Source organism: Anomaloglossus baeobatrachus, chromosome 10 (assembly GCF_048569485.1).
Source record: "Anomaloglossus baeobatrachus isolate aAnoBae1 chromosome 10, aAnoBae1.hap1, whole genome shotgun sequence".
Classification (NCBI taxonomy): Eukaryota; Metazoa; Chordata; class Amphibia; order Anura; family Aromobatidae; genus Anomaloglossus; species Anomaloglossus baeobatrachus.
The window spans coordinates 197,729,988-197,757,427 of NC_134362.1; the positions used below are offsets into that span (position 1 = coordinate 197,729,988).

The following is a 27,440-nucleotide window of genomic DNA, read 5'->3' on the forward strand; positions in this document are numbered from 1 at the left end:
CATTGCGGTGGAGTACGTTACTTATGGTATTGACTGAAACCAATGTCCCCACTGCCATGAGATCTTCCCGGAGCTCCTTCCTTGTTGTCCTTGGGTTAGCCTTGACTCTTTGGACAAGCCTGGCCTCGGCACGGGTGGAAACTTTCAAAGGCTGTCCAGGCCGTGGAAGGCTAACAGTAGTTCCATAAGCCTTCCACTTCCGGATGATGCTCCCAACAGTGGAGACAGGTAGGCCCAACTCCTTGGAAAGGGTTTTGTACCCCTTGCCAGCCTTGTGACCCTCCACGATCTTGTCTCTGATGGCCTTGGAATGCTCCTGTGTCTTTCCCATGTTGACCAAGTATGAGTGCTGTTCACAAGTTTGGGGAGGGTCTTAATTAGTCAGAAAAGGCTGGAAAAAGAGATAATTAATCCAAACATGTGAAGCTCATTGTTCTTTGTGCCTGAAATACTTCTTAATACTTTAGGGGAACCAAACAGAATTCTGGTGGATTGAGAGGTTGAATAATAAATGACCCTCTGAATAAACTTCACAATTTAAAAAAAAAAAAGAAATAACATTCTTTTTTGCTGCATTTCACACTTCCAGGCTGATCTACAGTCCAAATGTCACAATGCCAAGATAATTCCGAATGTGTAAACCTGCTAAATCTGCAGGGGGTTGAATACTACTTGTAGGCTCTGTATATATGTATATGTGTGTATATATATATATATATGTATATATATATATATATATATATATATATGTATATGTATATTCAATATATATATTCGACATTTATATGTGTTTGTGCTTCCATTCAGTTGATCCAGTAACGATGCTCCACAGGCGGCGGTGAGCGGACTGGTTAAGTCGTCGTCGGCAGCGTCTTGCTTTGCAGATTTCTTGCCGTCTCTCGGTGATGGATGAAGCGCAGTGAACTGTGATTGAGGCTTGTGTATCTGTAGGCCGGGTGCAGAGGCCTCGTCACCGCGCCACCTTCTAATGCCTCCTGACAGCCGATCCCACTCCGCTCTCCCCGTGGGACGTTACTCCAGACTAAGAACATCTTAGAGTCAATTTTCCTCCTTTACCGCAAGGCTGAGCCGTGACCTGGGATTTAGAAAGAATTAAGGGAAAAAAAAAGATTTATTTAGTTTTTGGAAAGACATCAGATACTGAGAACAAAAAGTCCCCGCTTCTCAGCAGATGATGAGGGTCTGGTTCCTAAACACTTGAACCGCAAACTATTCTTATATTACAGATATCACATCTTCAAGACATTGTCTGATGGATATCAGAGGATAAGTGATAAATGCAGCATTACCGGGCTCCGGTTTCCGACATTCCCCCTGACTGGTCCAAGGTCTCCTGTGTGACCGGAGCGGTGACAGGAGCAGTGGTTGCACATGATTACTACTGCTAATTGTGATTGATGGGAGTCCAGCCGTCAGACCTCCAGCGAGGATATTCTTACACCACCATAGGCAATACCTTTTTTTTTCTTTTTCTTTCTTTATATCACCCCTTTAATAGAGTCATGGCCGTACAACAGATCAATATCCAAATGCTTCTGAAGAATATCAATGGATCCTATTGACATATATAATTCTCATGTTTTTTCCTGTAAGAATAGCGCTGCCAACTACATTATTAGTGCCATCAAAAGCACCAGGTTATCCAATATAAAGGACCTTAATGGGACTTTTTGTCCTTTTTTTATTTATTTATTTATTTTCAAGCTTTGCACAAATGAATGTTCTGAAACTGATCCCCTTCTTGTAGTAATGTCCCCATCCTGACCCCTTCTTGTAGAAATGTGCACCATCCTGTAGTAATTTCCCCATCCTGGTCCACTCCGTGTAGTAGTATCTTCATCATCCTCTTGTAGTAATGTCCCCATCATAGTCCCTTTCTTTTAGTAATGTCCACATCCTGGTCCCCTTCTTGTAGTATTGTCCCCATCCTGGTCCACTTCTTGCAGTAATGTCCCCATCCTGCTCCCCTTATTTTAGTGATGTCCCCATCCTGGTCCCCTTCTTTTAGTAATGTCCCCATCCTGGTCCCCTTCTTTTAGTAATGTCCCCATTTTGGTCCCCTTCTTTTAGTAATGTCCCCATCCTGGTCCCTTTCTTATAGTAATGTCTCCATCCTGGTCCCCTTCTTTTAGTAATGTCCCCATCCTGGTCCCCTTCTTTTAGTAATGTCCCCATCCTGGTCCCCTTCTTTTAGTAATGTCCCCATTTTGGTCCCCTTCTTTTAGTAATGTCCCCATCCTGGTCCCTTTCTTATAGTAATGTCTCCATCCTGGTCCCCTTCTTTTAGTAATGTCCCCATCCTGGTCCCTTTCTTATAGTAATGTCTCCATCCTGGTCCCCTTCTTTTAGTAATGTCCCCATTCTGGTCCCCTTCTTTTAGTAATATCCCCATCCTGGTCCCTTTCTTATAGTAATGTCTCCATCCTGGTCCCCTTCTTTTAGTAATGTCCCCATCCTAGTCCTCCTCTTGTAGTAATGTTCCCATCCTGCTCCCCTTATTTTAGTAATGTCTCCATCTTGGTCCCCTTCTTGTAGTAATGTCCCCATCTTGGTCCCTTTCTTGTAGCAAAGTCCCATCCTGCTCCCCTTCTTGTGTAATAGTGTCCCCATCCTGGTCCACTTCTTATAGTAATGTGCTCCATCCTTGTCCCCTTCGTGTAGTATTGTCCCCATCCTGGTCCCTTTCTTGTAGCAAAGTCCCATCCTGTAGTCATATCCGCTATTGTGCTGTTCCCTACACATCAAAAAAATTATTCTTCTCACCTGTCCTCCGTTCATTTGGCATACTTCAGGAGCCCTAACATAGCACAAGCGTATATAAGAAACTGTAATCTATCTTATCAGAAATTCACTTCTTTTTACTTTTTTCTCCACTTATGAGCCACTTCTTATCCGCCCTGCCCCCACCACCCTACTCTGCTGGGGTCATAGTGCTTCTGTGGGAGGAAAAATGGTCACAGGACTACACCTGTCATTGCCCAAATCCTTGCAAAATCCTCTCCTTATCTATAGAGATGACTGTTATGTTTCGAGAGTAAATTATTATGTGGGACTCATTTATTTTACACTGTCCCTTTTTAAATTTTCCTTTTCTATCCATTTGCAGAATATGAAGATCGGTGGCTTACCTTCAAGAGGCCCTCCGCCGCCGTGGCTTGTAAGTCCTTTTTCTGGGTGTTTGATAGCAGTTGCAGCACCCGTCCATCTTTGCCCCCTATTGCACGAGGTGGGGGGGGGGCATATAACTTTTGTCAAACCCCTGTCTGTGCAGTTTCCTGAACACCACGGCTTGTTATCGGAAATCTTTCCGACAGGAATCGGCGACCTTTACATTGACCTTTTCACAGCTCGTGCCCTTTCAGGTTCAAAAACCTCCTGATTTGCCTCCATTTACGAAAATGGAACTTTTACATATTTTTTTTTTTTTTTTTTTTATTACCAACCCTGGTATATTGATTTTTATTTTCCGCACGGGGATTTGCAGCAGTCTTCTTATCTGAAGTGAGGTCTTGGCCAGGTGACTCTTTAATATATATATAATTTATTTTATTACCATTTAATCTTTTTTTTAATATAAATATATAAAAATGTATATTATTTATATATATATATATATATATATATATATATATATATATATATATATATATATATATATATATATACACATATATATATATATATATATACACACATATATATATACACAGTTAGGTCCAGAAATATTTGGTCAGTGACACAATTTTGGCGAGTTGGGCTCTGCATGCCACCACATTGGATTTGAAATGAAACCTCTACAACAGAATTCAAGTGCAGATTGTAACGTTTAATTTGAAGGTTTGAACAAAAATATCTGATAGAAATTGTAGGAATTGTCACATTTCTTTACAAACACTCCACATTTTAGGAGGTCAAAAGTAATTGGACAAATAAACCAAACCCAAACAAAATATTTTTATTTTCAATATTTTGTTGCGAATCCTTTGGAGGCAATCACTGCCTTAAGTCTGGAACCCATGGACATCACCAAACGCTGGGTTTCCTCCTTCTTAATGCTTTGCCAGGCCTTTACAGCCGCAGCCTTCAGGTCTTGCTTGTTTGTGGGTCTTTCCATCTTAAGTCTGGATTTGAGCAAGTGAAATGCATGCTCAATTGGGTTAAGATCTGGTGATTGACTTGGCCATTGCAGAATGTTCCACTTTTTTGCACTCATGAACTCTTGGGTAGCTTTGGCTGTATGCTTGGGGTCATTGTCCATCTGTACTATGAAGCACCGTCCGATCAACTTTGCGGCATTTGGCTGAATCTGGGCTGAAAGTATATCCCGGTACACTTCAGAATTCATCCGGCTACTCTTGTCTGCTGTTATGTCATCAATAAACACAAGTGACCCAGTGCCATTGAAAGCCATGCATGCCCATGCCATGTTTTACAGAGGATGTGGTGTGCCTTGGATCATGTGCCGTTCCCTTTCTTCTCCAAACTTTTTTCTTCCCATCATTCTGGTACAGGTTGATCTTGGTCTCATCTGTCCATAGAATACTTTTCCAGAACTGAGCTGGCTTCATGAGGTGTTTTTCAGCAAATTTAACTCTGGCCTGTCTATTTTTGGAATTGATTGTTGATTTTGCTACTCCAAGCATGTCTGCTATCTCTGTGATGGATTTTTTCTTTTTTTTTCAGCCTCAGGATGTTCTGCTTCACCTCAATTGAGAGTTCCTTAGACCGCATGTTGTCTGGTCACAGCAACAGCTTCCAAATGCAAAACCACACACCTGTAATCAACCCCAGACCTTTTAACTACTTCATTGATTACAGGTTAACGAGGGAGACGCCTTCAGAGTTAATTGCAGCCCGTAGAGTCCTTTGTCCAATTACTTTTGGTCCCTTGAAAAAGAGGAGGCTATGCATTACAGAGCTATGATTCCTAAACCCTTTCTCCGATTTGGATGTGAAAACTCTCATATTGCAGCTGGGAGTGTGCACTTTCAGCCCATATTATATATATATAATTGTATTTCTGAACATGTTTTTGTAAACAGCTAAAATAACAAAACTTGTGTCACTGTCCAAATATTTCTGGACCTAACTGTATATATATATAAAATAGAAAATGTATATTATATATTATATAAATGTTTTATTGTGTGTGTGTGTGTGTGTGTGTGTGTGTGTGTGTGTGTATGTATATATATATATATATATATATATATATATATATATATATATATATATATATATATATATATATATATATATATATATATAATGTATGTTTTTATATATATATATATATATAATGTATGTTTTTATATTAAATATAAATTATTTTTTTTATAGTACATGTATATATAATAAAATTACATATATATATATAATGTAATTTTATTATACATGTACTATAAAAAAATAATAATTTATATATATATATATATATATATATATATATATATATATATATATATACACACACACTTCAGATAAGAAATCTGCTGCAAATAGATTATATATATTTATATATTATATATATAAATATAGATATAAATATATTACCTAATATATAAAGGTGTTTGTGTGTGTGTGTGTGTGTCCGCTAAAGGAATCTGCACCGTCGCATTTACAATCACGAAATTTTGCACAGACGCCCCATGTTACTCAAAGTCATAGACTATGTTTTGACCGGAAAATTTAACCCCGCGCTTTACAGTTACTCTCCAAAAAAATTGCCTGCATTAAAGTGAATGGAGCTGCAAGCTACAGGTTATTAATAGCAGCTGTGATTGGTTGCTATAGGAACAAAATAAATTGTTAGTATAAGAAGCTTATGTGTGAGGTAATAAGATGTCGGTGGGGAAACTGATAAAGAGAGACAAAAAGAGAGACAGACAGAGAGAGAGTGATACAGAGAGGGAAAGAGACACAGAGAGAGAGACAGCCAGTCATAGAGACAGACGGAGGCAGACAGACACAGACAGACAGGGAAAGAGACAGGCAGACAGGAAAAGAGAAACAGAGAGACAGACAGAAAGGGAAAGAGACACAGACCAGGAAATAGACAAGGAAAAAGACAAGGAACGAGACAGACAGACACAGAGATTGCGAGAAAGACAGACACAGAGACTCATACAGAGACAGACAGAGAGATAGACACAGACAAACACAGACATGGATAGAGAGAGACACACATGGATACAGACAGACAGGGAAAGAGACAGAGAGACACAGACAGACGCACCGAGACAGACCGTCTGTCTGCCTCTCTCTGTCCATCTGTCTGACAGAGACAGACGCACAGGGACAGACAGACGCACAGGGATAGACAGACGCACAGACAGACAGTTACTATCCCAGGCAACGCAATATATATATATATATATATATATATATATATATTACACACAGTCAGGGCCAGAAATATTTGGACAGTGACACAAGTTTTGTTATTTTAGCTGTTTACAAAAACATGTTCAGAAATACAATTATATATATAATATGGGCTGAAAGTGCACACTCCCAGCTGCAATATGAGAGTTTTCACATCCAAATCGGAGAAAGGGTTTAGGAATCATAGCTCTGTAATGCATAGCCTCCTCTTTTTCAAGGGACCAAAAGTAATTGGACAAAGGACTCTACGGGCTGCAATTAACTCTGAAGGCGTCTCCCTCGTTAACCTGTAATCAATGAAGTAGTTAAAAGGTCTGGGGTTGATTACAGGTGTGTGGTTTTGCATTTGGAAGCTGTTGCTGTGACCAGACAACATGCGGTCTAAGGAACTCTCAATTGAGGTGAAGCAGAACATCCTGAGGCTGAAAAAAAAGAAAAAATCCATCACAGAGATAGCAGACATGCTTGGAGTAGCAAAATCAACAGTCGGGTACATTCTGAGAAAAAAGGAATTGACTGGTGAGCTTGGGAACTCAAAAAGGCCTGGGCATCCACGGATGACAACAATGGTGGATGATCGCCGCATACTTTCTTTGGTGAAGAAGAACCCGTTCACAACATCAACTGAAGTCCAGAACACTCTCAGTGAAGTAGGTGTATCTGTCTCTAAGTCAACAGTAAAGAGAAGACTCCATGAAAGTAAATACAAAGGGTTCACATCTAGATGCAAACCATTCATCAATTCCAAAAATAGACAGGCAAGAGTTAAATTTGCTGAAAAACACCTCATGAAGCCAGCTCAGTTCTGGAAAAGTATTCTATGGACAGATGAGACAAAGATCAACCTGTACCAGAATGATGGGAAGAAAAAAGTTTGGAGAAGAAAGGGAACAGCACATGATCCAAGGCACACCACATCCTCTGTAAAACATGGTGGAGGCAACGTGATGGCATGGGCATGCATGGCTTTCAATGGCACTGGGTCACTTGTGTTTATTGATGACATAACAGTAGACAAGAGTAGCCGGATGAATTCTGAAGTGTACCGGGATATACTTTCAGCCCAGATTCAGCCAAATGCCGCAAAGTTGATCGGACGGCGCTTCATAGTACAGATGGACAATGACCCCAAGCATACAGCCAAAGTTACCCAGGAGTTCATGAGTGCTAAAAAGTGGAACATTCTGCAATGGCCAAGTCAATCACCAGATCTTAACCCAATTGAGCATGCATTTCACTTGCTCAAATCCAGATTTAAGACGGAAAGACCCACAAACAAGCAAGACCTGAAGGCTGCGGCTGTAAAGGCCTGGCAAAGCATTAAGAAGGAGGAAACCCAGCGTTTGGTGATGTCCATGGGTTCCAGACTTAAGGCAGTGATTGCCTCCAAAGGATTCGCAACAAAATATTGAAAATAAAAATATTTTGTTTGGGTTTGGTTTATTTGTCCAATTACTTTTGACCTCCTAAAATGTGGAGTGTTTGTAAAGAAATGTGACAATTCCTACAATTTCTATCAGATATTTTTGTTCAAACCTTCAAATTAAACGTTACAATCTGCACTTGAATTCTGTTGTAGAGGTTTCATTTCAAATCCAATGTGGTGGCATGCAGAGCCCAACTCGCCAAAATTGTGTCACTGTCCAAATATTTCTGGACCTAACTGTATATATAATATATATATATATATATAATATAAATATTATAATATATATATATATATATATATATGCATATATATATATATATATATATATATATATATATATATATATATATATATATATATATATATATATATATATAATGTATGTGTGTATATATTATTATAATATATATTATAATGTGTGTGTGTATATATATATATATATACACACACACACTATAATATATATTATAATAATATATACACACATACATTATATATATATATATATGTATGTGTGTATATATTATTATAATATATATTATAATGTGTGTGTGTGTATATATATTATTTTTATTTTTTTTTAAATTATGTCTCATTCTCCATATGAACCACCTTCTGAAAAAAATAGATGAAGATAAAATATTATTTTTAATTTTTAATTTTAGATTTTTATTCAGTCGGTGGTTCATATGGAAAATATGACACGGCCGTTTTTAATTAATCCGTCCGCTTCCACTCATTCATTTCTTCTTTTTTTGCAGTTGGACATGAAGTATTTGTCGCCGTTGTTACTCGCCTATGAAGACCGAATTAATGAGAAGGATAACCTGATCCTGGCGTTTGAGGTGAGCCGAGATTTACTTGTGCGAGTCGGGTTTAGGTTACGTGTCTAAATTTAGAGACTTCTTTTCAAACATTAGGTAATTGCTGAAAGGGAACCTGTCAGATGTTTTTTGCCGCCACCGCCTGACTTTTCCTTCTGTGCACCATCTAAAGGTCTTCCTGTAGTAACCAAAGAACATGCCTCATTTTGCTAAAAAAAAAAAAAAAAAAAACTTTTTTTTTTTAATTACCCCTGTGCCATCTGCAAATGACCCCATTTGCCATAACGGAGACCCTCGAGTCATGTCAGACATCTCCGATGACATGCTGGAGGTCAGTTGGTGATAATTTGGGGTACAGTTTAGCAGTTTTCTTTGAAATCCTTTACAACCAAAGCCATAATGGTACGTCCTTGGTATCGTTGCGGTAATCACTGCCAGCTGCTGCGGTAAGCCGGTGGTGATCCCTGCACATGTCTGCTGATGTTAATTTTTGCGCACTTTTTAATTTTTTTTTCCCCGTTCTCCAGTACATTGTATAGTAAAACTAATGGTTTAATTCAAAAGTACAACTCGTCCTGCAAAAAAACGAGCCCTCATATGGCATTATTGACGGAAAAATAAAAAAAGTTACTTGCTCTCGGAAGAAAGGGGAAAAACGAAAAACGCCCGGGGTTGAAGGGGTTAAAGGGTCGGCATTGACCATCTATCCCTAGAATAGGATATAATTTCCGAACCACGGGGACGGATTATTGCCCCCACTCCTCCACTGTAATTGTTTTTTCTATTCGCCGATGCTCTTCAAATTCCCGCAAGCTGAAAATTGTGCGCATAGTTATGGAAATGACTTTTTCTTCACCTCCGTCGGTGATTATTCTCGTCTGTTACGCAAGCAAAATTCCTTCGAGCCTCCTTGTTTTCATACATATTAATGGCCGGCAAGGAGGGTTTACAAGGTGTTTTCCCTGCGCAGGCAGCAACAACGGCCATTGTGTTGTCAGAAGCTTGGTAATGAGCATTGTCTCACCGGATACTCGGGGGAACCGTATCCTACTGGGTGCAACCAATTATACATAAATATGAAGATGCTTACATATTTTGTTAAAGGCTCCTATACACATTGAGTTCCTGTGTGCCGAAAATGCAGATTTCAGTGGACCCGATTGACCAGTCTAATAAAATAGAATGTATTAACAAAAATGTATTCTGCACACAAAAGCCACAAAACAAATAGATAGAAATATAATTATTAAATTGTTGCCTATATTAACCAATCAGAGCTCAGATTAATTAACTGTAGCAAATAGAAGCTAAGCTGTGATTGGTTGCTATTGGCAGCCTGATAAATCTCCAGGCAACAGAAAGCCCTCCCCCCTGACAGTATATATTAGCTCACACATACACCTATAGACAGGTCATGTGACTGACAGCTGCGTATTTCCTATGTGGTACATTTGTTGTTCTTGTAGTTTGGCTGCTTATTAATCAGATTTTTATTTGTGAAGGATAATCCCAGACTTGTGTGTGTTTAGGGCGATTATGTGGTGAGGTTGGTGAATGTGTGGTGAGATGTGTGCTGAGGGTGGTATATGTGTTCAAGCACGTGGTAGTGTGTGGCGCATTGTGTGTGTTCATATCCCCGAGTGTGGTGAGTATCCCATGTCGGGGCCCCACCTTAGCAACTGTACGGTATATACTCTTTGGCGCCATCACTCTCATTTTTTAAGTCCCCCTTGTTCACATCTGGCAGCTGTCAATTTGCCCCCAACACGTTTCGTTTCACTTTTTCCCCATTATGTAGATAGGGACAAAATTGATTGGTAAATTGGAACGCGCGGGGTTAAAATTTCGCCTCACAACATAGCACCCGGCGCTGCCCGGGATAGTAACTGTCTCTCTGTTTCTCTCCCATTCTCTGTCTGTCTCCCCCTCTGTATATATATCTCTGTCTCTCTCTATCTTCCCCTGTCTGTCTCTTTCCCTCTGTCTCTTTCCCTGTGTCTGTCTCTTTCCCTCTGTCTCTTTCCCTGTGTCTGTCTCTTTCCCTCTGTCTCTTTCCCTGTGTCTGTCTCTTACCCTGTCTGTCTCTTTCCCTGTCAGTCTGTCTCTTTCTCTGTGTCTGTCTCTTTGTGTCTGTCTCTTACCCTGTCTGTGTCTGTTTCTTAAGGCTGCTTTACACCAGACAATCTATCGTGCGATAGATCGTCGGGGTCACGGTTTTTGTGACGCACATCCGGCATCGCTGGCGATGCCAGCTTGTGTGCCACCTCCTAGCGACGCAGTATCGCTCACAAATGGTGAGTCGTGTACTGGTTGCTAGGTTCCATAATATCGTTTAATTTAGTTGTTAATCGTTTCCGTGGTAGCACACGCCGCTCCGTGTGACACCCCGGGAACGATGAACAGCAGCTCACCTGCGTCACGCGGCCGCCGCTGGCTATGTGAAGGAAGGAGGTGGGCGGGATGTTTACGTCCCGCTCATCTCCGCCCCTCCGCTTCCATTGGCCGGCGGCCGTGTGACGTCGCTGTGACGCCGAACGTCCCTCCCACTCCAGGAAGTGGACGTTCGCCGCCCACAGCGAGGTCGCACGAGAGGTAAGTATGTGTGACGGGGGTTACCGACTTTGTGCGCCACGGGCAGTGATTTGCCCGTGACGCAAAAAGGATGGGGGCGGGTACGATCGATTGTGAAATTGCACAATCGGTCGTACCGTGTAAAGCAGCCTTTACCCTGTCTGTGTCTGCCTCATTCCCTGTCTGTGTCTGTCTCTTTCCCTGGCTGCATTGTGACACGCCAACATTCCATATAAGGGCGTGGCTGCGCATTCTTCTGAAGTTCTGGCTGCACTGTGGCTCCCAGCTCCATTCGCTTTAATGGAGGCAGGGTTTTTGGCGAATAACTGTAAAGCGCGGGGTTAAAATTTCCCCTCGAAACATAGCCTATGACGCTCTCGGGGTCCAGACGTGTGAGTGTGCAAAATTTTGTGGCTGTAGCTGCGACGGTGCAGATGCCAATCCCGGACATATATACATACATACACACACACAGCTTTATATATTAGATAAATAATATATACTTTTTTTTTGTTTTCCTCTACACCTTTTAGATCATTGTTTTTTGTTTGTTTTTTTTTGCTTGTTTTATGATAACAAATATGCACTTTTTTATTTAAATCTATAAAAACATTTTTGCTGGTAAAAAAACTTCATGCTTTTAATTTTTAATTTTTTGTTTTGTTTTACATTTTATCCCTTTCTTGTAAGTAATATAGTTTTACAATTAGCACCATATAGTAATTTTGGCCAACATCTTTTAGTAATATCCTCCCATCTTGTTCCCGTTCTTGAAGTAATGTGCCCATCCTTGTCCCCTTTTACAAATATGCCCCATCCTTGTCCCCATCCTGTGGTAATGTGCCCATCCTTGTCCCCTTTTACAAATATGCCCCATCCTTGTCCCCATCCTGTGGTAATGTGCCCATCCTTGTCCCCTTTTACAAATATGCCCCATCCTTGTCCCCATTTTGTAGTAATGTGCCCATCCTGTAGTAACTTGCCCCATCTTTGTCCCCATCCTGTAGTGGGCCAATCCTGTAGTAATGTACCCCTTGCTGTAGTAATTTTCCCAACCTTGTCCCCTTTTACTAATGTGCCCCATCCTGTAGTAATGTGCCCCCTCCTTGTCCCCTTTTACTAATGTGTCCCATCCTTATCCCCATCCTGTAGTAATGTGCCCCATCCTGTAGTAATGGACCCAACCTTTCCCCCTTTTACTAATGTGCCCATGCAGGTCCTTTTCTCGTAGTAATGTCCCCCTTACTGATCCCCTTTTTGTTGCAATATCCCATCCTGGTCTCCTATTGTGCTATTACACACACACACACACCAAAACATTCTTCTCACCTATCTATTTTGCTATGCTACACAATACGTTGTATAGGAAACAGACCCACTCGTTATATTATACTGGTAATTCTACCAGAAATGTCAGTGTATTCATAGATTTCCAGAAGTAAAGGGGTTAAAAGCCCCCATTTACAGCTCTGTAAGTGTCGGGGAGCTTCTGAGATGTTCACGTTACTACTTGAGCTAATAATGTGGAAATGACTTGAGGTTCAGGAGCTTGAAAGCCTCTCGACGAGGAGATTGCGCCATCAGGATTCCAGTAACGGCTTTATTTTTCCACCTGAACGAGGATGATGAGGCCCAAAATACACTCGGATGCAGCGTTTAGATCACACATCGCACTCATGAGCAGGGAGATTTATGTGTTTATATCTGGTTTGATTTTTGCAATTAAAGGCTTATTGAAAAGAGATTTTATTTATTATTATAGTTTGTGTGTGTGTGTGTGTGTGTGTGTGTGTGTGTGTGTATATATATATATACATATATACAGACTCCTCATGTGACTCAGGGAATGTCATAGACTATGTTTTGAGGGGAAAATTTAACCCCGCGCTTTACAGTTATTCACCAAAAAATCTCCTTACATTAAAGTGAATGGAGCTGGGAGCTACAGGTTATTAATAGCAGCTGTGTGGTTGCTATAGGAACAAAGCACATTCTTAGTATAAGAAGCTCATGTGTGAGGGGATATGATGTCTGTGGCGATAAAGAGACCGACAAAGAAACACACACAGAGAGTGACAGAGCAAAACAGAGAGAGGGACTGAGAGACAGAGGAGAGACCAAGACAGACAGAGAGACAGACAGAGAGACAGATATAGAGACAAAGGGAGAGAAACAAAGTTAAACAGACATAGAAAGACAAGAGGAGAGACAAACGGAGAAACAGAAAGACAGAGAAAGACAAACAAACAGACAAAGAGAGGGGAGAGACAGAGAGAGAAACAGACCGAGACAGACAGCGCGAAAGACAGAGAAGAGACAGAGAGAGAAACAGAAAGACAGAGACTGAGACACAGAGAGACTGAGACACAGACAAAGAGAGAGGAGCGAGAGAGAAAGAGACCGAGACAAACGGACAAAGAGAGGAGAGAAAAACAGAGAGAGAAAGACAGAGAGAGACAGATACAGAGAGAAACTGAGAGAAACAGAGAGACAGAGATATAGAGACAGACAGAGTGAAAGACAGAGAAGAGACAAACAGAGAGAGAAAGAGAGAAACAGAAAGCCAGAAAGAAACTGAGACAGAGAGAGCGAGACAGAGAGACTAAGACACAGAGAAAGAGGAGAGAGAGAAAAAGAGAGAGACAGAGATAAACGGACAAAGAGAGAGAGGAGAGACAAACCAAGAGAGAGAAACAGCCAGAAAGAGACTGAGACACAGAGAGAGACAGAGAGACTAAGACGCAAAGAGAGAGAGAGAGACAAACAGAGAAACAGACCGAGACAGACAGAGATACAGAGAGAGAGACCGACAGAGAGAAAGACAGAGAAGAGACTAACAGAGAGAGAGAAAGACAGAGAGATACAGAGACAGGTTAAAAAGACAGAGAGAGAAAGACAGAGATACAGAAACAGAGAGACAGAGAGAAAGACAGAGATAGAGACAGACAGAGAGAGACAGAGAAAAACAGAGATACAGAGAGAAGCAGAGAGACGGACGAGAGAGACACATAAAGACAGAGAGACAGAGAGAGAAACCGAAAGACAGAGATACAGAGACAGACAGAGAGACAAACACAGAGAGAGACAGAGCGACCAAGACAGAGATATGCATACAGAGAAAAACCAGAGCGAAAGAAACAAAGACAGAGATACAGAGACCGACAAATAGAGACACATAAAGACAGAGAGACAAACAGAGTGAGAAACAGAGATACAGAGAGATGGAGACAGACAGAAAGGGAGGGACACTTGGCTACTAACTATCCCGGGCAATATATATATATATATAATTTATTTTTTATTTATTTATTGTTTAATCCATTTGCAGTGTGGTGCGGGTCAGTTTTCCATACTCCTACCCTAGTGATGAAGGTTTTTCAGCACATGCAGATTTTTATGTGGTTTTTGAGGCGCATGTGTAAACCCAACCAATAAGACAGAGGGGCTTGTTCAAGATCATGTGTGGTTTGATTTCTTAATTTTTTTTTTTTTTTTTTGATTATCCCTTTTATTTTTAAATATCGTGATCAGGAGGAAATGAAAACCTTCAGAACGAGAGTGAAAGATGTCATTGCGGAGAATGAAAATTTGCACCAACTTTTGAAGCAGGACCACCCGATTTCTAATAAGGAGTGGTAATTATTTATTATTGTTATTATTTTTTTTTTTTATTATTATTATTATTATTTATTTTTCTTTTAATTATTTTTTCTTCGGCGCTCCATTGGGAGACCCAGACGATTGGGTGTATAGCTACTGCCTCCGGAGGCCACACAAAGTATTACACTAAAAAGTGTAAGGCCCCTCCCCTTCTGGCTATACACCCCCAGTGGGATCACTGGCTCACCAGTTTTCTGCTTTGTGCGAAGGAGGTCAGACATCCACGCATAGCTCCACTGTTTAGTCAGCAGTAGCTGCTGACTATATCGGATGGAAGAAAAGAGGGCCCATATAGGGCCCCCAGCATGCTCCCTTCTCACCCCACTTGTGGTTTGTAAGGTTGAGGTACCCATTGCGGGTACGGAGGCTGGAGCCCACATGCTGTTTTCCTTCCACATCCCCCTGAGGGGCTCTGAGGAAGTGGGATCTTACCGGCCCCAAAGCCCTGAGGCCGGGCTCCATCCACAGACCCATTGAACCTGCTGGATGTGGAGCGGGAGTGCCGTTCAGGGACATGGCCCTGCACCATTCAGGTACTCTGTGTCCCCGTACACACAGGCACAGCACACTCCAGACTTGCTGGGTGTGCTAGTGCGCCGGGGACAGTAAAGGGTTACAGTCACTGCAGCCTAGCTGAGTGACTTTATGTATGGGGAACTACCGCGCCGGACGCTCCGGGAGCGGCGGCGCGGCTGGGACTTGTAGTGCGCCGGGGACTTAGCGCCGACCGCGCTTTTACGGCGGCGGCGCTTATAAATCCAGTCCCCGGCTTTTGCGGCCTAGCTCCGCTTCGTTCCCGCCCCCACCCTGTCAATCAGGGTAGGGGAGAGACGCTGTACAATCAGCAGCGCCGAGGGCTGGAGCCTTATTTACATGCTCCAGCCCTCTCACTGGACACTGTGGGACGCCGGTTTCCCGCTCTGACTTGGGGCACGCCCACGGCCCGCCCCTACTCACACGAGCTGGAGAAGGACGCCGGCAGCCATTCCTGCAGTCCGAGCTGAGAGATCGGACTCTGGGCGACCAGGCACAGGACTAGGGCGACCACACACCCGCTTATAGGCGGGCGGTAAGCGGCACCTGAAGTGCTGACCCCACTAAATACCGCAGTTGTCCATTTGTATTTTTATGCTTACACTGCATAGGTCGCTATTTTTGGCTATATGCCCTCTTAGATGGCGACACATCAGCAGCAGGAAAGCAGGGGTGCTAAGGCACAGGCTTTCTATGCTGCTTGTATGTACTGAAGTGTTCATGTGTATTTATGCTTGTATGCTATACACTGCACTGTACGGTCGCTAGTCTGGGCTATTTTCGCCTAGAATGACTAGACTACAGCAGCAGAAAAGCAAGGGTGCTGAGGCACAGGTTTTTTCTATGCTGCTTGTATTGCAGGGGTTGCAGTGTTCATTTGTACTTATGCTTGTATGCTATACATTGCACTGTATGGTCGATATTCTGGGCTATATTCCCCTAGATGGCTAGTCTACAGCAGCAGAAAAGCAGGGGTGCCAAGGCACAGGCTTTCTATGCTGCTTGTATTGCATGTGCTGCAGTGTTCATTGTACTTTATGCTTGTATGCTATACATTGCATTGTACGGTCGCCATTCTTGGCTCTATGTCCTAGATGGCTAGTCGGCAGCAGCATATAAGCAACACAGGCTTTCGATGCTGTTTTTACTGCATGTGATACTGTTCCACGGCACTGAACCCCATTGTGTGCAATGCTCCCCTGTAGCACTTGGTCAGCCGGGGTCTCTACTAGACGTAGCCAAAGGAACCACCTGTCAACCCTGTCCAAGGACAGGGATGGAGTTGCAATGGGATAGAGACTTGCAGTCCGGACAGGCCATGGGCAATCTGGATCATTGCTCCCTGGCCACCCTCATTGGGAATAAAATCGGTGCTCCGGGGGGGGGTCCCAGGAGGCTCTCTGTATGATGAGGCAGACGTAGCTCATCAGGACTTTGATCCTGACAACGCTCTCAATCCGGATACACCGGATGGTGACGCCATAAGGAATGATCCTATAGCGTCCATCAATGGAATGTTGGATCTTTCTCCCTCAGCTCCCCCAGCGGAGGAGTCAGCTTCACAGCAGGAGAAGTCCCATTTCAGTAGCTCAAACGTATATTGAGTATTTTTCTGGCCACGCTGACTTCAGAGAAGCAGTCCAGGAACTCCACGCTTACCAGATAAGCGTTTTCTCCAAACGTATTAAGGATACACGTTATCCTTTTCCCCCTGACGTGGTCAAGCGCGGGACCCAGGGTCCAAAGGGGGATTCTCCAATCTCCAGGCTTGCGGCTAGAGCTATAGTTGCAGTGGAGATGGGACTTCACTTAAAGATGCCAGACAGATGGACTCTGGTTGAAATCTGTCTATGAGGCTATCGGCGTGTCGGTTGCTCCGGCATTTACAGCCGTATGGGCACCCTAAGCTTTTCAGCTGTTCTTGCACAGCTGGTCTTGAGCATATATACATTTGTGCCGCAGGGGCGTCCGTAACCTCGCAATGTCTGCATTGCGACTTACCCTATTAATGCTGTCCTGGAAGGACAGTCGAGGTTTCGGTCCTTCCCAAGCTCGGGCAGGTCCCAATTGTCCTCGTCCAAAAGAGCTGAAAAGCCTCAGAGGGGCTCAGTTTCCGGGGGCTCAATCACGCCCAAGGAAGGCAGCCGGAGGAACCGCTACCAAGGCGGTCTCCTCATGACTCTCAGCTCTCTCATCTCTCCGCATCCGCGGTGGATGGCAGACTCGCTCGCCTTTGGCGACATTTAGCTGCCACAGGTCACAGACCGGTGGGTGAGGGACATTGTGCCCACGTGCACAGGACAGGGTTCTGTTCTCGTCCTCCGACTCGATTCTTCAGAACCTCCCCACCGAGCCGATGCTCTTCTGCAGGCAGAAGGAGTGGTAATCCATGTTCCTCTTCAGGAACAAGACACGGTTTTCCTCCAATCTGGTTGTGGTGCCAAAAAAGGATGGCTCTTTCCGTTCCGTTCTGGACCTAAAACTGCTCAACAAGCACGTGGAGGCCAGGCGGTTCCGGATGAAACCCTCCGCTCCGTCATTGCCTCAATGTCTCAAGGATATTTCCTAGCATCAATAGACATCAAAGATGCTTATCTCCACGTGCCGATTTGCTACAGAGCACCAATGTTTTCTACGTTTCGTGATGGGAGACGACCATCTTCAGTTCGTAGCTCTGCCATTCGGTCTGGCGACAGCCCCACGGGTGTTCACCAAGGTCATGGCGGCAGTGGTAGCAGTCTTGCACTCACAGGGACACTCTGTGATCCCTTACTTGGACGATCTACTTGTCAAGGCACCCTCTCAAGAGGCATGCCAACTCAGCCTGAATGTTGCGCTGGAGACTCTCCAGACGTTCGGGTGGATCATCGACTTCTCAAAGTCAAACCTGTCACCGACCCAATCACTAACGTATCTTGGCATGGAGTTTCATACCCTCTCAGCGCTAGTGAAGCTTCCGCTGGACAAGCAGCGGTCACTACAGACTGGGGTGCAGACTCTCCGTCAAGGTCAGTCGCACTCCTTAAGACGCCTCATGCACTTCCTCGGGAAGATGGTGGCGGCAATGGAGGCGGTTCCGTTTGCGCAGTTTCATCTGCGTCCTCTTATTGGGACATTCTCCGCCAATGGGACGGGAAGTCAACATCCCTGAACAGGAAAGTATCCTTTTCACAGAAGGACTCTCTGCAATGGTGGCTTCTTCCCACCTCATTATCACAGGGAAGACCCTTCCTACCACCGTCTTGGGCGGTAGTCACGACAGACGCGAGTCTGTCAGGGTGGGGAGCAGTTTTTCTCCACCACAGGGCTCAGGGTACGTGGACTCAGCAGGAATCCACCCTTCAGATCCATGTTCTGGAAATCAGGGCAGTGTATCTTGCCCTACTAGCCTTCCAGCAGTGGCTGGAAGGAAAGCAGATCCGAATTCAGTCGGACAACTCCACAGCGGTGGCATACATCAATCACCAAGGAGGGACACGCAGTCGGCAAGCCTTCCAGGAAGTCCGGCGGATTCTGATGTGGGTGGAAGCCACGGCCTCCACCATATCCGCAGTTCACATCCCCGGCGTAGAAAACTGGGAAGCAGACTTCCTCAGCCGCCAGGGCATGGACGCAGGGGAATGGTCCCTTCACCCGGACGTGTTTCAGGAAATCTGTAGCCGCTGGGGAAGGCCGGACGTCGACCTAATGGCGTCCAGGCACAACAACAAGGTCCCAACCTTCATAGCACGGTCTCGCGATCACAGAGCTCTGGCGGCAGACGCCTTAGTGCAAGATTGGTCGCAGTTCCGGCTCCCTTATGTGTTTCCACCTCTGGCACTCTTGCCCAGAGTGCTACGCAAGATCAGATCCGACTGCAGCCGCGTCATACTCGTCGCCCCAGACTGGCCAAGGAGGGCGTGGTATCCGGATCTGTGGCATCTCACGGTCGGCCAACCGTCGACACTACCAGACCGACCAGACTTACTGTCCCAAGGGCCGTTTTTTCCATCGGAATTCTGCGGCCTTGAACCTGACTGTGTGGCCATTGAGTCCTGGATCCTAGGGTCTTCAGGATTATCCCAAGGGGTCGTTGCCACCATGAGACAGGCTAGGAAGCCCACGTCCGCTGAGATCTACCACAGAACGTGGAGGATATTCTTATCCTGGTGCTCTGCTCAGGGAGTGTCTCCCTGGCCTTTTGCATTGCCTACCTTTCTCTCTTTCCTGCAATCCGGGTTAGAAAAAGGTTTGTCGCTCGGCTCCCTTAAAGGGCAAGTCTCGGCGCTATCCGTCTTTTTTCAAAAGCGTCTAGCACGACTTCCTAAGGTGCGCACGTTCCTGCAGGGGGTTTGTCATATTGTACCCCCGTACAAGCGGCCGTTAGATCCATGGGATCTGAACAGGGTACTAGTTGCCCTCCAGAAGCCGCCCTTCGAGCCTCTGAGGGAGGTTTCACTTTCTAGACTATCACAGAAAGTGGCCTTTCTGGTAGCGATCACATCTCTTCGGAGAGTGTCTGAGCTAGCAGCGCTGTCATCCAAGGCTCCCTTCCTGGTCTTCCACCAGGACAAGGTAGTGCTGCGCCCCATTCAGGAGTTTCTCCCGAAGGTGGTATCCTCTTTTCGTCTTAATCAGGATATCTCTTTGCCTTCTTTTTGTCCTCATGCAGTTCATCGGTATGAGAAGAATTTACATTTGTTAGATCTGGTGAGAGCACTCAGAATCTACATTTCCCGCACGGCGCCCCTGCGCCGCTCCGATGCACTCTTTGTCCTTGTCGCTGGTAAGCGCAAAGGGTCGCAGGCTTCCAAAGTCACCCTGGCTCGATGGATCAAAGAACCAATTCTTGAAGCCTACCGTTCTGCTGGGCTTCCGGTTCCATCAGGGCTGAAGGCCCATTCTACCAGAGCCGTGGGTGCGTCCTGGGCATTGCAACACCAGGCTACGGCTCAACAGGTGTGCCAGGCAGCTACCTGGTCGAGTCTGCACACTTTCACCAAACATTATCAGGTGCATACCTATGCTTCGGCGGACGCCAGCCTAGGTAGAAGAGTCCTGCAGGCGGCAGTTGCCTCCCCGTAGGGGAGGGCTGTCTTCGCAGCTCTAACATAAGGTATTTCTTTACCCACCCAGGGACAGCTTTTGGACCTCCCAATCGTCTGGGTCTCCCAATGGAGCGCCGAAGAAGAAGGGAATTTTGTTACTTACCGTAAATTCCTTTTCTTCTAGCTCCTATTGGGAGACCCAGCACCCGCCCTGTTGTCCTTCGGGATTTTTGGGTTTTTTCGGGTACACATGTTGTTCATGTTGAACGGTTTTTCAGTTCTCCGATGTTACTCGGAGTGAATTTGTTTAACCAAGTTATTGGCTTTCCTCCTTCTTGCTTTTGCACTAAAACTGGTGAGCCAGTGATCCCACTGGGGGTGTATAGCCAGAAGGGGAGGGGCCTTACACTTTTTAGTGTAATACTTTGTGTGGCCTCCGGAGGCAGTAGCTATACACCCAATCGTCTGGGTCTCCCAATAGGAGCTAGAAGAAAAGGAATTTACGGTAAGTAACAAAATTCCCTTCTTTCTTTTAATTATTTTTTTTTCCATTTTCCCCTCTGTGTCACATTGTTTAACTTTACCAATACTTAATTTCTTTTGCAATCATCTTAATTCTGTTATTTTTATCACTTCGCTGGGAGCTGTTTTTATGTATTTTTTTTTTTCCATGTAAAATATAGATATTTTTGATATTGTAACATTGGTTAATTTTCACATCTCATTGTAGGGAGCGATTTCAAGCTCATTATAAACTCCTCAAAGAGGAGAACAGAATTTTGACAGAGAGACTTGAAGTGCAAGAAGGAAAAAGCCGAGAGACGCACTCCCAGCATGTCCAGGAAGGTGGGGGCACTTTTCTTATACTTCCGTGGGTCGGGTGCTGCGGCCAGCTGACTCCTTGCTTGTGGCTCTAACACTCTGCACCTTGTGTATCACTCAACATCAGATAATGGAATAACCCCCTTTAACTTATCACCTGTTCCCAGGATAGATGATAATTGCTGATCACTGAAGGAATCACCTCCAATCACAACAATGGGGGTCCTTAGTCCTCTGTTTGACTGTATCTGCTCTATTAACATCTATGGGAGTGACAGATTACGCTTAGTGCTGCGCTTGATAGGTGGTATCTTGCACTTTTGATACCATTTTTAGGCAACCCCTTTTTAAAAGCTACAGTGCCACAAATAAAATACCATATTTTCCTCACTGCGGACTGCAGCGCTGCTCTGTCCTGGGGCACCGGGCTCTGCTCTGTCCTGGGGCGCCGGGCTCTGCTCTGTCCTGGGGCGCCGGGCTCTGCTCTGTCCTGGGGCGCCGGGCTCTGCTCTGTCCTGGGGCGCCGGGCTCTGCTCTGTCCTGGGGCGCCGGGCTCTGCTCTGTCCTGGGGCGCCGGGCTCTGCTCTGTCCTGGGGCGCCGGGCTCTGCTCTGTCCTGGGGCGCCGGGCTCTGCTCTGTCCTGGGGCGCCGGGCTCTGCTCTGTCCTGGGGTGCCGGGTTCTGCTCTGTCCTAGGGCGCCGGGCTCTGCTCTGTCCTGGGGCGCCGGGCTCTGCTCTGTCCTGGGACGCCGGGCTCTGCTCTGTCCTGGGGCGCCGGGCTTTGCTCTGTCCTGGGGCGCCGGGCTCTGCTCTGTCCTGGGGCTCTGCTCTGTCCTGGGGCTCTGCTCTGTCCTGGGGCTCTGCTCTGTCCTGGGGCTCTGCTCTGTCCTGGGGCGCCGGGCTCTGCTCTGTCCTGGGGCGCCGGGCTCTGCTCTGTCCTGGGGCGCCGGGCTCTGCTCTGTCCTGGGGCGCCGGGCTCTGCTCTGTCCTGGGGCTCTGCTCTGTCCTGGGGCGCCGGGCTCTGCTCTGTCCTGGGGCGCCGGGCTCTTTTCTGTCCTGGGGCACCGGGCTCTTTTCTGTCCTGGGGCGCCGGGCTCTGCTCTGTCCTGGGATGCCGGGCTCTGCTCTGTCCTGGGACGCCGGGCTCTGCTCTGTCCTGGGGCACTGCGGGCTCTGCTCTGTCCTGGGGCACTGCGGGCTCTGCTCTGTCCTGGGGCACTGCGGGCTCTGCTCTGTCCTGGGGCACTGCGGGCTCTGCTCTGTCCTGGGGCTCTGCTCTGTCCTGGGGCTCTGCTCTGTCCTGGGGCTCTGCTCTGTCCTGGGGCTCTGCTCTGTCCTGGGGCTCTGCTCTGTCCTGGGGCTCTGCTCTGTCCTGGGGCTCTGCTCTGTCCTGGGGCGCCGGGCTCTGCTCTGTCCTGGGGCGCCGGGCTCTTTTCTGTCCTGGGGCACCGGGCTCTGCTCTGTCCTGGGGCACGGGGCTCTGCTCTGTCCTGGGGCACGGGGCTTTGCTCTGTCCTGGGGCACCGGGCTCTGCTCTGTCCTGGGGCTCGGGGCTCTGCTCTGTCCTGGGGCTCGGGGCTCTGCTCTGTCCTGGGGCACCGGGGTTTTGCTCTGTCCTGGGGCACCGGGATTTGCTCTGTCCTGGGGCTCGGGGCTTTGCTCTGTTCTGGGGCTCGGGGCTTTGCTCTGTCCTGGGGCACCGGGTTCTTCTCTGTCCTGGGGCTCGGGGCTTTGCTCTGTCCTGGGGCTCGGGGCTTTGCTCTGTCCTGGGGCTCGGGGCTTTGCTCTGTCCTGGGGCTCGGGGCTTTGCTCTGTCCTGGGGCTCGGGGCTTTGCTCTGTCCTGGGGCTCGGGGCTTTGCTCTGTCCTGGGGCACTGCGGACTTTGCTCTGTCCTGGGGCGCCGGGCTCTGCTCTGTCCTGGGGCGCCGGGCTCTGCTCTGTCCTGGGGCGCCGGGCTCTGCTCTGTCCTGGGGCTCTGCTCTGTCCTGGGGCTCTGCTCTGTCCTGGGGCTCTGCTCTGTCCTGGGGCTCTGCTCTGTCCTGGGGCTCTGCTCTGTCCTGGGGCACCGGGCTCTGCTCTGTCCTAGGGCACGGGGCTCTGCTCTGTCCTGGGGCTCGGGGCTTTGCTCTGTCCTGGGGCTCGGGGCTCTGCTCTGTCCTGGGGCTCGGGGCTTTGCTCTGTCCTGGGGCTCGGGGCTTTGCTCTGTCCTGGGGCTCGGGGCTTTGCTCTGTCCTGGGGCTCGGGGCTTTGCTCTGTCCTGGGGCATCGGGCTCTGCTCTGTCCTGGGGCTCGGGGCTTTGCTCTGTCCTGGGGCACCGCGGGCTTTGCTCTGTCCTGGGGCATCGCGGGCTTTGCTCTGTCCTGGGGCACCGCGGGCTTTGCTCTGTCCTGGGGCACCGCGGGCTTTGCTCTGTCCTGGGGCATCGGGCTCTGCTCTGTCCTGGGCTGCCGGGCGCGGCTCCGTGCTGAGGGGAGCTCTATGGCACCTAGTAAGGACCTTGATGCAATATGGAAGAGTCTATCCGGACAGATCGCACATGTCTGATTGAAAGTTTCCAGAGCCTGAAATTGCAGAAGCAATTTGTGCACATCCAGGCAGAAAATCAGAATTCAGAGTTTTCTTTTATTTTTTAAGATGCGTATACCCCTTTAAGAACTACGTCTGATTTACTTAGCTGCACAGGAGCGTCTTGCAGTGTCGTGATATTGATTATGTAGCCGATTATTGCACCGCTGCATGTAGACGCTCGGAGCCGGCGTTAATGGCACCATCCGTCTTCAGCTCACGCTTTGCTACTAAGGAAAAGCGGATTTGAATAGACATTTGCATTGCCGGGCCGAGCTATCGATTGCAGACGCATTACAGGAATTATGCCGAAAAAGTGACCTTGTCATGTACGGCGCGGCGCTCGCCACAGATTAACCTAAATATTCCTCCCGCTCGCAGTCTCCCAATTAACCAAGCAGCTGACGGATCTGGAACGTACAAAGCGGAGTCAAGAGGAAGAAGCCTCCGAATTCCAGAAGCAGCAGGAACTTTTACGCTCCAAGTACAACCAGCTGAAGGCCAACGCGGATGGCAAAGTCGCCGCCGAGGAGCACGTTGCCATGGTGAACGAATTAAAAAGGTACAGCCCCGTGTAATGAGTAGTAACATCTCCATCAACATTTATTCACTTTGTACTCGCGCACCGAGCGGTTCATCCGCACAAAGGGAGATCAGAGGTCGGAGATGATTCCGCTGTAATGTCTGCGTGTTTTGACCGGGAACGGCGCGGCGTTTCAGATTTGTCTGTTCAAGCATCCGAGGCACGTATCCGCTTTCCTATTATCTGCCGCTAATCAGTCATTAGTACCGGAAGCTTTCAGTCCGCCAGACCTCAATGTTTGCATTTATGATCTGTCCACTCATCAGGGATGGCAAACATGCTTCATGTTTGCATTGATTAAAGGGGTATTCTGACTTTAAACACTTATGCTGAGGTCATCCCATAAACGTCTGCAGACACAGGAAACCATCACTTTACTCCGTTGCCACCGGAAGGCTCCTTCCCCCTCTGGCAGCTTCTGAGTCTTCTCAGCTATTTTGATTCTCTGCTCCTTCCCTAGGGCATGTCATAAAAGTCTGGCAGATGCGGGTCTCACCTCTGAAATCCACATTTATAGCCAGGATTCCCCACTTCATTGGTAGACACAGGAAACCATCACTTTACTCCATTGCTACCGGGAGGCTCCTTCCCCCTCTGGCAGCTACTTACTCCCCCTTCCAAAGGAGTCTTCTCAGCTATGTTGAGTCTCTGCTCCTTCCCTAGGTCATGCCATAAAAGTCTGGTAGATGCGGGTCCCACCTCTGAAATCCATACCTATAGCGGGGATTCCCCAATTCATTGGTAAGCACAGGAAACCATGGCTTTTTGACATTGCCACCAGAAGGCTCCTTCCACATCTGGAAGGTTTGACACAAGAAACAATTGCTTGTCTCTGTTGTTAGCAGGAGGCTCCTTCCCCATCTGGCAGCTTAGGCAATGGAAACCATTGCTTTACTCCTTCCCCATCTGGCAGCTTTGGCAAAGGAAACCATTGCTTTACTCTGTTGCCACCAGGAGGCTCCTTTCCCCTCTGGCAGCTTCTTACTCCCCCTTCCAAAAGGAGTTTTAGCTATATTGAGTCTCTGCTCCTTCCCTAGGGCATGTCATAAAAGTCTGGTCGATGCAGGTGCCACCTCTGAAATCCACATATATAGCCAGGATTCCCCACTCCATTGGTAGACACAGGTAACCATCGCTTTACTCTGTTGCCACCGGGAGGCTTTTTTCCCCTCTGGCAGCTTCTTAGTCCCCCTTCCAAAGGCGTCTTATGCTCAGGACATGTTATAAACGTCTGGTAGATGAGGGTCCCACCTCTGAAATCCACATTTATACCTAGTATTCCCCACTTCATGGGTAGACACAGGAAACCATGGCTTTACGACGTTGCCACCAGGAGGCTCCTTCCCCCTCTGGCAGCGTTAATCCCCCTTCCAAAGGCGTCTTATGCTCCTACCTCTGAAATCCACACCTATAATTCCCCACTTCATTGGTAGATACAGGAAACCTTTGTTTTACGCTGTTGCCACTAGGAGGCTCCTTCTCCCTCTGGCAGCTTCTTAGTCCCCATTCCAAAGGTTTCTTATGCTCTGGACATATCATAAAAGTCTGGTAGATGTGGGTCCCACCTCTGAAATTCACACCTATAGCAGGGATTCCTCACTTCATTTGTAGACACAGGAACCATGGCTTTACGCCATTGCCACCAGGAGGCCCCTTCCCCCTCTGGCAGCTTTTGAGTTCCCCTTCCAAAAGCATCTTATGCTCAGGACATGTCATAAAAGTCTGGTAGATGCGGGTCCCACCTCTGAAATCAACATCTATAATTCCCCACTTCATTGGTAGACACAGTAAACCTTTGCTTTACACCGTTGCCACCATGAGGCTCCTTCCCCCTCTGGCAGCTTCTGAGTCCCCCTTTCAAAAGGGTCTTATGCTCAGGACACGTTATAAATGTCTGGTAGATGCAGGTCCCACCTCTGAAATCCACATTATATAGCCAAGATTCCCCACTTCATTGGTAGACACAGGAAACCATCTCTTTATGCCATTGCCACCAGGAGGCTCCTTCCCCCTCTGGCAGCTGTTTAGTCCCCCTTACAAAGGTGTCTTAAGCTCAGGACATGTCATAAAAGTCTGGTAGTTGCAGGTCCCACCTCTGAAATCCACTATTATAGCCAGGATTCCCCACTCCATTGTTAGACATAGGAAACCATCGCTTTATGCTGTTGCCACCAGGAGGCTCCTTCCCCCTCTGGCAGCTTCTTCTCCCCCCTTCCAAAGGAGTTTCCTCAGCTATATTGAGTCTCTACTCCTTCCCTAGGACATGCCATAAAAGTCTTGGAGATGCAGGTCCCACGTATGAAATCCACATTTTATAGCTGGAATTCGCCACTTCATTGGTAGACACAGGACACTATCGGTTTATGCCGTTGCCACCAAGAGGCTACTTCCCCATCTGGCAGCTTAGGCACTGGAAACCATTGCTTTACTCCATTTCCACCAGGAGGCTCCTTCCCCCTCTGGCAGCTTTGACGCAGGAAACCATTGTTTTACTCTGTTGCCACAAGGCGGCTCCTTCCCCTTGTGGCAGCTCTTACTCCCCCTTCCAAAGGAGTCTTCTCAGCTATATAGAGTCTCCGCTCCTTCCCTGACAAACAGGCAGAATCTGTTTCTGTTAACTGGTCTGCAGTGAACAGAGTACGCTGGGACCTGGCGATAAGGAGGGTGACTGAGCATGAGGGTCCACCAGTTGGGGAGGGGGGGTCGGGCAACGTAAGTCTGATATATAAGTAATTGCAATGGAAAGGAGAATACATATGCTGTGGGTAACAGCGCAAGCAATAAACACTGGGAAGTAAGGAAAAGGAAGTTCCAGTACCTATGGTGCTGGTAATATTCTGGTGGAGCTCTGATTTTAAAGGGGGTGGCTGGCAAGAAATACAGCAGCCTATTCGAGACCGTTCGTGGACATATTAGACATGCATGTGCACTAAAAGCAGCTTTAAACAAGGGCAAAATGGCAAGTTCTTTTTAAAGCGGGCTCCTCATCTCCCATGAATATGCATTGTTTTTAACGCCG

General features: G+C 46.8%; 2 protein-coding genes across 7 annotated transcripts in view; one reads left to right on the plus strand and one right to left on the minus strand.

Moving 5' to 3' along the window:
- The window catches only part of CEP89 (centrosomal protein 89), a 221,722-nt gene that overhangs the window by 101,758 nt on the left and 92,524 nt on the right, over positions 1 to 27,440 (plus strand). The window contains exons 9-13 of one of the 2 annotated variants that reach the window (XM_075326112.1): positions 3,128 to 3,178; positions 8,596 to 8,679; positions 14,761 to 14,864; positions 21,181 to 21,296; positions 24,220 to 24,400. In XM_075326112.1, coding sequence (XP_075182227.1) covers positions 3,128 to 3,178; positions 8,596 to 8,679; positions 14,761 to 14,864; positions 21,181 to 21,296; positions 24,220 to 24,400 — 536 coding nt within the window. The remainder of the gene's footprint in view (positions 1 to 3,127; positions 3,179 to 8,595; positions 8,680 to 14,760; positions 14,865 to 21,180; positions 21,297 to 24,219; positions 24,401 to 27,440) is intronic. The other variant, XM_075326113.1, reaches the window with a different exon arrangement.
- Positions 796 to 27,440, minus strand: part of LOC142254803 (E3 ubiquitin-protein ligase RNF182-like) — a 112,375-nt gene continuing 85,730 nt past the window's right edge. For 4 of the 5 annotated variants that reach the window (XM_075326115.1, XM_075326116.1, XM_075326117.1 and 1 more), the window contains exon 3: positions 796 to 1,096. The gene's annotated coding sequence lies outside the window, so the exon portion shown is untranslated. The remainder of the gene's footprint in view (positions 1,097 to 27,440) is intronic. The other variant, XM_075326114.1, reaches the window with a different exon arrangement.